The sequence below is a fragment of the Lissotriton helveticus genome, chromosome 3_1 (assembly GCF_964261635.1).
Source record: "Lissotriton helveticus chromosome 3_1, aLisHel1.1, whole genome shotgun sequence".
NCBI classification, from domain to species: domain Eukaryota; kingdom Metazoa; phylum Chordata; class Amphibia; order Caudata; family Salamandridae; genus Lissotriton; species Lissotriton helveticus.
In genome coordinates this window covers 133,608,707-133,622,795 of record NC_136061.1, presented here as the reverse complement: position 1 = coordinate 133,622,795, position 14,089 = coordinate 133,608,707, and the positions used below count along the sequence as shown (strand labels likewise).

At 43.0% G+C, this 14,089-nt stretch overlaps 1 protein-coding gene across 2 annotated transcripts in view; it reads right to left on the bottom strand.

The window, feature by feature from the left end:
• The window catches only part of LOC144822193 (S-adenosyl-L-methionine-dependent tRNA 4-demethylwyosine synthase TYW1-like), a 552,654-nt gene that overhangs the window by 100,404 nt on the left and 438,161 nt on the right, over positions 1–14,089 (bottom strand). For both annotated transcript variants that reach the window (XM_078679401.1, XM_078679402.1), the window contains exon 13: positions 5,285–5,420. In XM_078679401.1, the coding sequence (XP_078535527.1) occupies positions 5,285–5,420 (136 nt within the window). The remainder of the gene's footprint in view (positions 1–5,284; positions 5,421–14,089) is intronic.

Here is a 14,089-nt window from a genome sequence, read left to right as displayed (position 1 = left end):
TTTATGGAGCTGGGTGCGAGTAGTTACCACACAAATGCATTCTCTTTTCATATAGTCAGCAACTCCTAGTTTCCTTCCCATTGCTACTGCACCAAAGGGAACTTTGCATATTTTAATTTGTTTTAAACCCAAAAGCTTTCCCAACATAGGTCAGCTGTGCATGTATATGCAGTTGGGAAGTGTTAAATAACGCAGCATCCCACACGGCGAGTAGCGCACTTTCGTTTCGCAATAGGCTGCATTGTGCTCCTGAGTCGTACTGTTTATGAGTACAAAACCATCACTGCATACCCTACTAGTTGAAGAACTCATGCCTTAATTGGAAGGAGAGAATAAATAGGTTGGGTGTGTCACATTTTTGTAGCTTTCACAATACAGTGTTTTCTTATGTGCAGAGATAGAGGACATCTCTGAAGTTAAAAGTAGGCTGAGGATAGCATTTGTGTCTTCCACATATTGCAAAGCGGGGCAATTTTGGGAAAATGATGGCACGGATGTCTTTGTGAACTCCAAGGACAGGCAAACCAAGTGATGTCCTTTAAATTGAGAGAGAACTGAGCCAGCAGGAAATTCTAGTCTCACGTACAAGATTTTTTTAATCAAATTTTTTCCAGTCTCACTAACAATGTCCGATACTGTGGGCGCACACACTTTCACCTTTCGTTCCTCCATCTTGAATGCAGAACATTACAGTCAGCAGTAACACAGTACCTCTCGGAGATACCTACCATGGCCTTCACAACAAGTAGTGCATAATTCTTTTTTCATTTTATTACACAGGTATTTTCCCTATGTTCACAGCGCAGCAAACATAGGTGAAAATGCATTTAATATTATTTTTTGTAGTGCCTCTACCTTCTATGTTGTTCTTTCTAGTTTTATGACTACACAGTGTGTGTACTTTTCCACCAAAACACCACACGTACTTTTTTCAGGTTTCACTATACAGGCTTATTTAACTTTCCATTAAGGACAGAGTAGAATGAGAAAAAAAATGATTCAGTGCCATGGCAATTAAATGTTACAAGTCAGCTGGGGCTATACATATATACAAGCCAAAACAAAACAAATATGGCGTCCGGAAGCATAGTGGTCTTACTGGGCTGCACTACAGCATCACATAGCAGGGAAAGGCCTAAGCTAATATAAAATTTAGGTTTTTATGCATAAAATCACCCCTAAAGCGAGTTTTGTAAGATCAGAGGGCTAGGTGCTTACAATATAAAAGTTGGGCATTCTAGGTTCTAAGGAAAGTATGGCCTCAGGGAAGTGACAAAAATGTAAGAAATTGGGTTATCGGTTGAGGGATGTGGTAACACCCACACAGGCAATAACAACAATACTTGTCAGAGTAAACCATAAAAGACACAAAATTAACCTGTGCTTAACCCTCTAGCAGCTTGGCACAAAGCAGTTAAGTTTAACTTTGAGGCAACGTGTAAATTATTTTTGCCGCAGACAAACAGTAATAAAGTGAAAACACAGCACAAGAAAAATCCCAAACTAAATTAGAAAAATAGAGAACATTTTCGATAAATAAAATGAACATGGGTCAGATAACCGCTGAGAGGTCCCGCTAAACTGAATTTGCTGCACAGAGAACAAGTCTGGCTGATTGGTAATACACCTTGGGTGGATGGTCCCCGCGAACACCACAACACCAGACTCCGCTACGATGCCAGCACCCTCCACGCACTCAACCCCGGACGAGAACACACATGCTACCGGGCCACCCCGAAGTGCACCCAAGCCCCCTTCACCTGCCGGAACTGCAGCTTCACCAGCACCCGGCCCGCCAAACCGCCAACCAAAGAATCCAACTACCTCGGAAGCATCCTCTTCAACACACGCTCCGCCCGCAAACACGCCATTAAACTCTGGGACCTTCGCTACTCTACCTCCCCAGATGTCGCCTTCCTGACGGAGACCTGGCTGACCCCACCTCAGCTCCCGACATCGCCATAGCCATCCCGGAAGGCTACAAGATCACCCGCAGGGACTGTACCAACAGCATAGGAGGAGGTATCGCCATCGTCCACAGGAACATCCTCAGAGTCTCGACCAACACCAACAACACCCTCAGCACCGCCGACTACAGACCCCACGGACCACTACCACAGTTCAACGACTCCATCGCCGGCTTCATCAGCACACACGCCGTCGCCTCCACGGACTACATTCTCCTCGGGGACCTGAAATTCCACCTCGAGAACAACTACGACACCAACTCCACCACCCTGATCGCCAACCTCGGACTCAGACAGCTCGTGACAAAACCCACCCACACTGCTGGCCACACGCTCGACCCAATCTTCACCGCAAGCCCCCACTTCTCCTTCACCCAAACCACTGAACCCCACTGGACCGACCACCACTGCATCCACTTCACCTTCAGGAAGCCCACCACGCACCACCGCACCCAGAAAATGCCTGGACGCTGCTGGAGCAAAGTCACTGAAGACCAGCTAACCACCACCCTCGCCCATAGCCCACCCGCCGACTCCACCGACCCCGTCGCCCGCAACCTCAGACAATGGATCGACAACTGCGCCAACACCCTCGCCCCACTCAAGACACCCTCCAACAGCCACACCACCTGGTTCACCGAAGATCTCCAGTCCTCCAAACGAACATGCCGAAAAATGGAGAAAAACTGGATCCGCGAACGAACACCGGACAGCTACGCAGCCCACAGACACCATCAACTCATCAGAGCCGCCAAGAGGGCTCATTCAAAGACCGCATAAATAACAACACACACAACAGCAAAGAGCTCTTCAACATCGTGAAGGAACTCTCCAACCCCAGCTCTAACACCAACAACATCCCGCCCTCGCAAGATCTATGCGACTCGCTGGCCACCTTCTTCCACCGCAAGATCGCAGATATCCACGACCAACATCTAGTTCATTGTAGTTGTCTTAAATTAGACCTAGGTGTCCCAGTCAACCACGAACTCTGACTTTGCATTGTCACTTAGAATTTTACATATTTATCTTCCTCGTTACCCTAATCTGCAATTAATCATTTTGGTATTTTTGGCATTAACATTTTCTTAACTGGCACTGGAAATGTTATTGTGTGACGTGTTCTTGACTTTAATATGGATTAGTACTCCTTGAACTTAACACCCATCTCTCTGATCAAGCGGCCTGTTTCTTCTGCCATCGCTACCAGGGGAGGAGCAGAGATTCTCTTAAAGCTTTGTTGTAATTTAACCAGATCATGGTTATTAGGCAGGCACACGTACGCCCCTCCCAAAAAAAATTGTACGCAATTTTGGATAATTAATATCTCATCACTTGAATGGTTTCACAAGTCTAATGACGTTGCCTGTATAAAGATGTAAATGGATGCAGATCATCAACAGGCTATCCACCACTCTACTGAGGTACACACCAATTACGTTTTCGGATATTCCATAGAGGAGGGAAGGTTTTAGTGGTGGGGACACAAAGACCCAAAAAGTCTCATCTAGGTGGTCACAAAGACATCACTTTTCCTGTATTGGGCTTTTATTTAACAAATCAATGCATTATGGATGCCTCATTATTGGTTGCAATTGATTGAGCTAAAAACACCCACCTAAAAACAATGACTGGGAAGAGAAGCAAACATTCATCAGTCACAGGTCGATTATAATGATAATTATAGGACATGTGGAGGTCTCATCTACACTGCTAGAAGGGAAACATCCTTTACCACGAAAGTTTTACAACGCAGTACCATTACCACGCAGGTTTTACAATGCAAGACGTTACAACGACTTGTGCTGGAGGGCGCTGTAGGATAGGGAATAGTTTAATTTACTATCCAACTCCTTCCCTACTATCCACGGGGACTGGAGTTGGAATAGTTAAACTATGCGCTACCCAGCGTCCTCCAAGGCAAGTCGTTGTAACGACTTGCGTTGTAAAACCTGCGTGGTAACCGTACGCGTTGTAAAAGCACGCGCTGTACCGACAGTTTCGCCAGTTCTGTACCGCACGGGCCAATCATGGGGCTCACCGGAGCAGAGCGCCAGCAGCCGAGTCATAGGAAGGTTATCTCTCCTCATTGTACATGAAGAATTTTATGCCAAACCTGCTTAGTCAACGGACTTTAGCTAACGCCCAAGTGGCTCTGGGCTCTACTGTTCCAACAGGAACAGCCAGTTAAATGGTCACACTGCCCGGGACAGCAGCCAAGCTCCTACAGACTTTAGTGCACCGTGCCTGTCTGTCCCTGTGGTGCTCCTCCCTTTCTATGCTGCTGGAACACAAACACAAAAGCATCCCTCTGCAGCCTGCTTGACATATCAGCCAAGGGCAATGTAGGTTTATAAAAAAAAATTGGGGGCGGGGGGGAAGATTTCTGACTGCCTTTTATTTCAAGAAAGAAATGTATTCAGTTGTTTACCATGTAGCTCATGTATTCTGATGTGCTACGGCTTTAGTCTGTTAATTAATGGACCTTGGAATAATGAACAGTCTGACTCCCCAGCAGTCACCAAGCTGAATGAGCTAGCTATAGACACCAGCAGAAATCATCTCTCAGTGTTCTTCGAACACAAATCAGATCACCTCCTTAATTACAAGCCCATGAAAAGCCCAAATGGAACATTTCCCACTATGAAGACTAGCTAAGAAGACTTTCAGCCTCAAGATGAAACATGTTGCCATCTATCCCACACACCTTTCCTAATAGGCTACCCTGAGAAACCTCTCATATACGATATCCTTTATCCCTTATTGATAGATGGAGATGATGTTGCATATACAATTTACTCTCATTTGAGTGCCTAAAAGAGCAGAGCATGCTATGGGAGGCACATAGTGGCATATGACGGGTGACATTCATGGAAACTCTGTCACCCTACCATCCACGGTTTCACACATGCATGTTCACCCTTTCTCACAACAATGTATTTACTCACTCACTTAAAAAAAAAAAAAAAAAATTCTTAGCTCCAGCGACCAAAATTCTAAGGCTGTGTTGGACGAGAGACCCTGTATTAACTCTAGTGGACACAAGTTTGAGTCAAAATCCTGTGGGATCCACATCTTGAGAAGCTTCATGGTACGAGTAATATTATTTGTTGTGACTCCGATTCTGAAGTTTACGTAACTCATGATAAGTTGAACAGTAAATTAATTTACATAATTTATGCTTTTATAACAGATTTGAATTAATCAACAATAAATGTATAAGCTTCAAGTGGACACGAGTGTTTGTAAAAATCAATGATGATGAAGTGCCAGTGAAATTATAAATGGCTGTTAGAACAATACAAAAGCTGCCGTACCTTGTCTGCCAAGGCCTTCAAGCTGTCCAGAAAGCGTTGCCAGAAATCCTTGAACAGAGGGCGGTCAATTTTCTTCAGGCTGTCTTTGGTGCTGGCGTCCACGCTGACGTACAGCTGCGTTACTGGTTCAAGGCATCTACAGTAATGCAGAAAAAAGGGGTTCACACTTTTGGTAAGTTTCTGCACGTAATCATCCCACTGTAGCCTTTCAAAACATTTATCTAGAGTGAATTAATCTCATTCAAAAAGAATCCCTCAAAAGGGAAAATAAAAAAAAATCAACAGCACTATTCTACAATAACAAATAAAATAGTGACAAAAATTGGAATGCCTCAGGTTGCAGTCTCAATTCATGTTTGTGAACTAGGATGTACAATTGATATTTCTTATGGAGATGGACGATTTAATGTCAAGACTAGAGACTGGCATCATACATTAAACTACTTAAAGTCCATCCAACTGCAATTACTATTTCAATTACAACAGAGAACAGAAACAAACCCTGACATGCCAGTGAGACGCACAGACACCCTGATAACTCCACCATTGTACTTTTTCGATGCTGCTCCTCAGGGAGCTAAATATCCGATCTGTTACTTGATTTTCATTACACGGTGTAAATGTTAGGGAGCAGATGCAATGAAGACGAATACGAGGTGTGGGGAAGAGGGAACATTTTTAGCGAATAAACATTAGCAGAGTATTATCAAGGGAGGTTTCAAATGAGGTGACTTATTCCAGATGTATTTTTTGGGATGTATTTAAAAAAACTGTCATGGACTAAAGCATGGACTGTTGGTGATGCTACCGTCTCAGTCAGCTCAGGCTTGCAGGCAGCAGCTTGTCTGAAACTACAGTGTCGTGTTGCTCATGCACGGTTCTAGAATCCGCTGTGAGCAGGTACACGAAGTAACAGCTACGCGTCACCTCTCATCCAGATTGGTACTAAGTACAGGGGTTGCAAGCCATATCATACTTGGACAGTGTGTAAGGTTGTGCTGCTTAGGATACATTTTTGTAGTTGGAATACAGACAATGGACCGGTTGAGCATCATTTTGAAAATAGCAGTTATACGACTAGGCTCAGCTTAGATAAATAATGAAATTTAGAAATGTGTTGAGGGGGTTTTCTGCAGTTACAAGAAAAAGGCTATTTCCGGTTTCTAAATAGGATCACTGTGGTTGGTCAATCCTGACATTTCCCAACAGCCATAGGGGTTTTTAAGTGAGATCGGAGGAGGTTTATAAGCTAATAAATGGGAGCTTCCATTAAGGATACAGTGTAGAAGGTTTTTGAGACCATAAAGAAATCCGAGGTAGAATTCTGCTAACTTTCTGTTGTAAGAGTTTTAATTCAGAGAGAAGAAAGCAAAACTTCAAAGAAAGTACAAAAGGAAAAACTGGCTAAATGAGAAAAGTAGGGCGATGTGGTAAAGAAACAGGTGTGTGCTCCAGGTGTAAAGAAATGGTTTGCAAGGCAGCCCACAAGGAGTCGTCTCATGCATCATGGTTATGATCAATACCCCTAGCTGCATGGAACAAAACTAGTTTTCCAATAGGGATACGCTGTGTGATGAGTTCCATGGTTTTCTAACCCCAACAAAGAAATCAGAGTAGGTGTAGGTAAGTCTTTAAGTTAGGACCCTTTCAAATGCTGGAAATCACAGAATTTGGTCACCAGCTGGTATTGTGAGGGTTGCTCTGAAAATAATGTGGTGTGCCCTATCGGGCTGATAGAGCACAACACTTTGCTCAGAGCGTCCCTCAAAATACACAAGTTCTGGCCAGTATCAGTGGGAACATGGCAAACATGAGTTCTGGTCAACAAATTGTGGATTGGGTGTCTCCTGTACAAGGAGGCCAAAATGATAGCAAGGCAGCATGAACAAACTTATTTGTTGGAGTTATTTTGTTTTTCACAATATCGATTAACGTATACAATTAAAGCATTAACAAAACCTTGAAGCAATTACACCATCTATTCACTGCCGTCAAGAAGGACTAAGTTCAATGAGATGTATGTAATCTGACCGTTCACTTTGGGTATGCCCATGCAAGACTAAGCTTAAAGATGAAACAAAAATGTTTGAGACATCCTTCTGCTTCTGTCATTTGTCTTGACTTCATCCACAGAATATTTCCAGTGGCAACCCTCAACCTGTCTGCAAGTCTTCTACTACTCCATAATGCTCTATCCAGGCAACCAAAATGTTGTATAAATTAAAGGGGGAGTCCAAACCCTATACGCACCAGGCTCTGCTATGTGGCGCAAAATCTCTCTACACTACAATTAAGCTCGAATAATGTCCAGTAACTTTCAATGACTGGCAATTCCATAGTCTAAGAAAAAACCTATCTCTTCCCAGCACATTAAACAAACATTTTTACATTCTTCCAAATGTATGGAGCTGGATTGTTGCAAAACAAACCGTGTGTAGGATCATTAATTGACCCAAGTGAAGACCAGATCACGACATCCCGGGCGTGCATCAGAGCCTCCTACCACCATCCTTTCCCACAGGGTGCCTACATCTTTTTTCCAGCTTCATGTTAGCATTTCCCAATAGGTTTGCTTTTTGAGAAGTGTTATATTACTAAGACACCATCTTTTTTACTCCATAAATCGTCAAAGGAAATAATACCCAACACGTCACAAACATTACAATAATCACTCAGCATAGAAACACACACGTAATTCTTCCATTAAATCTCGCCAAGTCATTAAACCTTGGAAATCTGGACCCTACTGAGAATGGCAGTGTCTGCCCAACACACGTCTGTGTTATCAAAGCCAGCTCACCCTGAGGTCGAAAGCATACTCATTTCATGTCATTAACTGGGCAGCTTCATAATGCTGTCCAATGGTATCCCACACTCAAAAATGTATGCGAGTAATGATGCTAATGCTATTATGGGAGAGCCTTCTCTCAACTGGAGCAATTGTTTCAGCTCCTCAAGATTTGTGATATACCAGATGGTGTTCTTTGCAGTATGCATGCAAACTGGAGCAGGGGGGAGTCTTCCAGTATGAAACCTCTAAACCAAACATATGCATTAGAAGGATCTAATTATCTGTACAGAATGTTGTGATCGGTCCTTTGATATCTATATTCCCAAATATTTGTGGGTGTTCACTTCTGAGCAGTAACTGTAGTCTGTGGTAGGTTGAGTGTGCAATGGGAACAATAAGGATTTTGTCCAAAATCCAGAGCATATCACCATGGTCGTCGATACACCAAAACATCCGGTATAGCAAAGTGACATCATACACCATTTGACCGCAATGACAACACAAGAAAGTGACATCACAATCTTTGGCCATGAATCTTCCCAGGAAGTGAAGGGACATCACCTAAAAACCTGATGACAAAATAATTGACATCACCGAGTTCCAGAATAACTGGAAGAATAATATAATAATATAGATAAATCTCTGTTATTGATGCGATCTTTATTCTAATTAGCTGAGATGACATGCCAATGGAATACTACCAGAATAGCAAATATATCTAAATTTCCCCTCAGCCAATAAATTGGGAATTACTGCAAATTATATGAATTGTTGGGAGTAAAGCTATACAGGGTCCTTCTCAGGTCGGTCAGTATATGTTGGACTGCCCTTAAGCAGTTTAAATTACATATCATACAAGCCTAGGTTTTGGACACACAAGTACAAGATGATTTTTTTCTATTTCAGGACGTAAACACAGCCATCATGGATCTCAGACGATGCAATATTGTGGCTCCAGGTAAGTGGGAAAAACATTACCATCCCAACTGTATGTCAATGCTTATTGTACCTGCTGCTCAAACATTAAGAAATTAAACTAGCTCATTAATCACACAATTAGTGAGACATAAATAGGAGCAGTACTTCATTTGTAAAATATCAAGTGCCAGTGCCCTCATCAGCAGGTCACTGCAGCCTACACCTGTCGGTGCTGCGAATGACAGTAATAACAAAATTGATAACTATCACATTACAACAAGTGTGACAGTTCAGTATCAGTTATTTCTAATGTATAATGAACTAATAAACTAATGTTGATGTGCTCATCTCTAAATTGGGCAAAGAGCACCACCATGTTGCAGCTTGCTATAAGTGCCGGTGCGGACAATAATGTTCCGGTGGTGAGCACTGGAAACCACCGGCTCAAATTAGGCACTGAATAGGGGATAAGGGAGATAGAAGAAACTTGGCTCTACATGGTCTTCTTTTGAGACATCCCTTCTTGTCACGGACGCTTGTTCGGAATATTTCCTACAGCCATCAACAGCATAGAGTCAAGAGTGTCATGTGCATGCGAATAAAATACAATCTGCATAACTATTTATTGGCACTTTGCTGGGAGCAGTCTCCTCAATGCCTACATGTGGCAGGCACAATCTAGTTATTGGTTCTCGGTACTTCCTCAACCAGCATGCTTCGTGCCTCTTTGTTCAGCAACCTGTGAAGGTCCCTCATCAATTAGGTCTCTTATGTCATTCTGCAACAAAACCACCGGCAAATTGTCCTTCTTAGCTTGCAGAGACAATTCTACATTCGAGTCATGCAGACAAAGCCACCTCTGGTCACTTGAAGCATTGTGTTTTGTATCAATAATATGGCTGATGAGGTCTGACGCTAGCTGAGACCTTTTGATTTCGCTAAATCATATCCACATGTATTAAAAGGGGCCTTTAGACATATCTGTCATTCATATTTTCTTCTGCTCACTATAGCATACATCATCGCAACGCAGTTCGTTACAGTATGAGCGACTTCCATGGCAATGGTTGTGTTTTTGAGAACAAAAAACTGTTCTACTTTTAGCCAAAGTTTTATTTATTCGTGAGGGCCTACCCAATGAAAATGTTTTACAAAACCGAATACAAAATAAGCATTTACAAACCAACAAGCATTTGCGATGCAATCGGTCTTGCCTTTGGGACCTTATATGTATTTAGCTATGCAGCACATTAGCCTGGGAGCTGAAACGTGTACTGTTCTTTAACATGGAGAGAAAGTAAGCACCAAACTGCGTGACACGCCAGGTAAAGGAACACATGGAGAGAAATATTGCCATTCAGCAGAAAATGGAATAGTCCAAAGCTCTGTTTTTAATATAAAATAAGGGCCTTCGGTGGTCCTATCACTGAAAATACAAGATTTGAAAAAAAATATTGTCTACAGGTGCTCGTGGAAGACATTTTCTATGGACTGGAATTTAGAGAATTCCAAAGTGATTCTGGTATGTTACTGATGTCTGCTGGTCGTTTTCTATCAAGGAAGTTCAATAGAGGGGGTTGCCTGAATTTTTTTTTAAAAGAAAGTCTCTCAGCAGAAAGCAATTCTGGTATTTTACGGACCTCTGCTGGTCGTTTCCTATCATGACAGTTAAATAGAGGCAGTTGAACAGAAAAAAAGTCCCTAAGCGGAAGCAGACAAGTCCTAGGGCTGATCTCCAGAGCCCACATAGTACATACACATATAAGTATATACTGAAGTATATACAATAGGTTTCCAAAGCTAGACCTAAAAAGGTTCTCAGTCACTGGCTTTGACAATGCTTGTTTAGTCTTTGTAGCCATGATTGTGGCAGGCTGTGTCTGAGGTCCCCTTGCCAGTGTGCAGGACACCCACTATCTACCACTCCCATACATCTTCAGACACTGTGTATTGCCATGACTTTCCCTCTTCAATATACTGTCATCCTTTGTCTTGAAGGGTGTGTTTTACTGCATCAAAACCTTTCCATAGAGAGCAGCATCCAGGTACTGATAGTTGAGTCAGCGAGCAATGGCTGTGGCGGGCAAACCAGTGCCCTTTGTGCTCTTTCCACCAAGGAAAAAGAGATACACATAAGTACATAGGTTCAATTATCTGGCTCATCAAGTCTTCTCTGAAAAGCTCAACACCTGAGCGCCTGCCCTCTCCAGCACTTTCATCATTCGAGTATTGTTCCTTCTTGCTGCTTCATCATACAGAAAGGACATCAATAAACTTGATTGTGGAGTTCCAACAGAGATAAATTTCGTATTTAGTTTCTGTAGGTAATTCTTTCTTTTCTACTCTCTCACTAACTTTCCTAAAATCGGTTTTAAGGTGGTTTACTGCTACGTTCACCTTATCAATGTTATGTTCTAGAAGTGTTTTTGTATCATGTATTGCCAGCATCACCTCCTAAAGTGTGGGCTCAGGTTAAAAAGGGGCCTGATGAATTAGTTTCTTCCTTCTGCTCTCGGGGGCGGGGTGGCCTCGGAAAAAAGTTTACTTGTCTAGTCTCCATTGCTGCAAAGACTGTGCATTTATCTTGTGGACTGTTTTTCCCAATTGCAGGGAGGTCAAAGTTAGAACCAACCATCTCTTGCATATTCTTTTACTGAGCCAGTTTTTGATGGCCATAGACTACACACGCTTTAAACATAGTAAAATGAACATATTCCTAAATGGGACATTTATTTATAGGTCCAAAGTATTGGTGCTATATGAACCCGGGACCTGTTAAATAAATTAGACTAGTGAGCTATAACCCATTGTGCCACCCACTAAAGTAGCACTATAAAACAGGTAGTAGGCCTTGACCTAGCAAGCCGAGTATGCAGTTTTAAACTGCCATTTTGCAGGCCCAAACCTTCGTTTTTAGTACTTAAAGGTCAGACGCAAGATAGGTCGTAAATGCCCAAAAGGCAGGGTGCATGCTGTTTAAATATACAGATCCCACCGTTTAATGTTTTACATGTTCTGGCAGCGACCCCCCCCAAAGAAATGTTGTCACTGTAACAAGGCTGGCTCTTCCATAGTAAAACACTGTGTTCCTTTATTTATTTATTTAAACTTATTAAGCGCGCAGCTACCCGCAATGGGTTTCCCGGCGCTAAGGGACAGAAAAGAAGAAGGAGTTTGCATGCTGATCTTACTGATGGAGAGCTTCTATTTGCTGTTGAAAGAGCCAGGTTTTCAGTCCTTTGCGGAAACGGAAGAGGTTGATTTCGGTTTTCAGGGTCACGGGGAGAGTGTTCCACAGTTTTGGACCCAGATAGGCAAAGGATCGACCTCCCATTTTTGCTAGCCTAAATCTAGGAGTCGAAAAATCACCATTTCCGGAAGATCTCAAAGTTCGACTAGGCTTATAGGCCTGAATGAGGCCCTGAAGATATTTGGGGGCTGAGCCTTGTTTAATTTTAAAAACATGACAAAGGGCTTTTAACTTAATACGGTTAGGGATTTTCAGCCAATGGAGATCACAAAGTGCTAAGGAGGCGGTTGTTCTCCTAGGAACATTGCGAAGTAGCTGAGCGGCCGCATTCTGGACAACCTGAAGTTTTTTTGTGGTTGTTATATCGGCTCCAAGATATAGGACATTGCCATAGTCCAGGCGGGAAACAACCAACGCCTGGACTACAGTTCTTTGTGTGGAGGGGGGCAGCATCCACAGAATTATTTGGAGCCATCTCAGAGTGGCGAAACAGATGGAGGCTACCTTCACAGCCTGCTGTCTCATTGTAAGTTTGTCATCTATGAGAAATCCTAAATTGTGTACTACAGTAGCGGGCTGAGGTGTAGGTCCCATGTCATTTGGCCAATGATGAGGGCCCCAAAGATCTTTGTCCTTACCTAATATTACAACCTCTGTCTTGTCACCATTTAATTTTAAGAAATTGCTTTTCATCCACCTAGAGACTCTGGTCAGACCTTCTTTCAAGATAGAGGTATAATTATTCTCTTTGTTAGAAAGCGAGAAAATGATTTGTGTGTCGTCGGCGTAGGAATATAAAGTAAATCCGACTTCTTCCACAATGGTGGCCAAGGGTCTTACATATATATTAAATAGTAGAGGGCTAAGTATGGATCCTTGGGGGACACCATACGCCGACGAACAGATGTTTGAGGTGGCAGAAGCAGAAAAAACCTGAAAGGTTCGACCGCTCAGAAAGGAGGCTATCCAGGCAAGGGCGGCGCCCTCCACACCCAGGGACCGAAGAGTTGTAAGAAGGATGGAATGGGACACAGTGTCCAACGCCGCGCTCAGGTCGAGAAGAATAAGAGCGTATGTCTCTCCGCGATCGACACTGTCGCAAACTCTCGGTTACTCCTAGAAGTGTGGATTCTGTCGAGTGATGTGCTCTAAAGCCCGACTGGGATGGATGTAGAAATCCCGAGCTTTTGACGAGATGGGTCAGTTGTGCATTAATATGCTTTTATAGGATTTTTGATAGGATGGGAAGCAGCGAAATTGGTCTGAAGTTGGATAAGTTGGCGGAGTCATCTCCAGCCTTTTTCTGTAAGGGGACAATCATAGCATGTTTCCATTCCTGTGGAATGTATGACTCAGATAGTGATGAGTTAAAAAGTTGTTTTAGCACGTGGCGTGGGCCAGGATCAAGTTGTTTTAAAATTTTAGCTGGTACCGGATCCCGTGGGGAACCCGATTTAACGCTGTTCAGGCAGGAGAGAAAAGAAACATCGTCAAAGCGTAACCAATTTGTGAGTTTGGCCGTTGTGGAAGGCAGATGTTCTGGAGTCTGTACTAATTCAGATATCGATGTATCATCAGATGTGGGGGGACTTAATGAATCATAGATACGCTCGATTTTAGATATAAAGAAATCAGCTATAGAGTTGCATTGAGTCGCATCAAGGGCGGGGGGGAGCCGGTGTTAAATCCGCTCCTGTTAGTTTTTTCACAATGGAAAAGAGTGTGCGAGGACAGTTTTGGGCGTTGGTAACTGTTAGCAACATAAGTGGCTCTGGCTATCTTACATTGATGATGGTAGTTCTTAAGGGCTTCCTTATAGGCCATTTTACGGGAAGCTGAGTAAGAG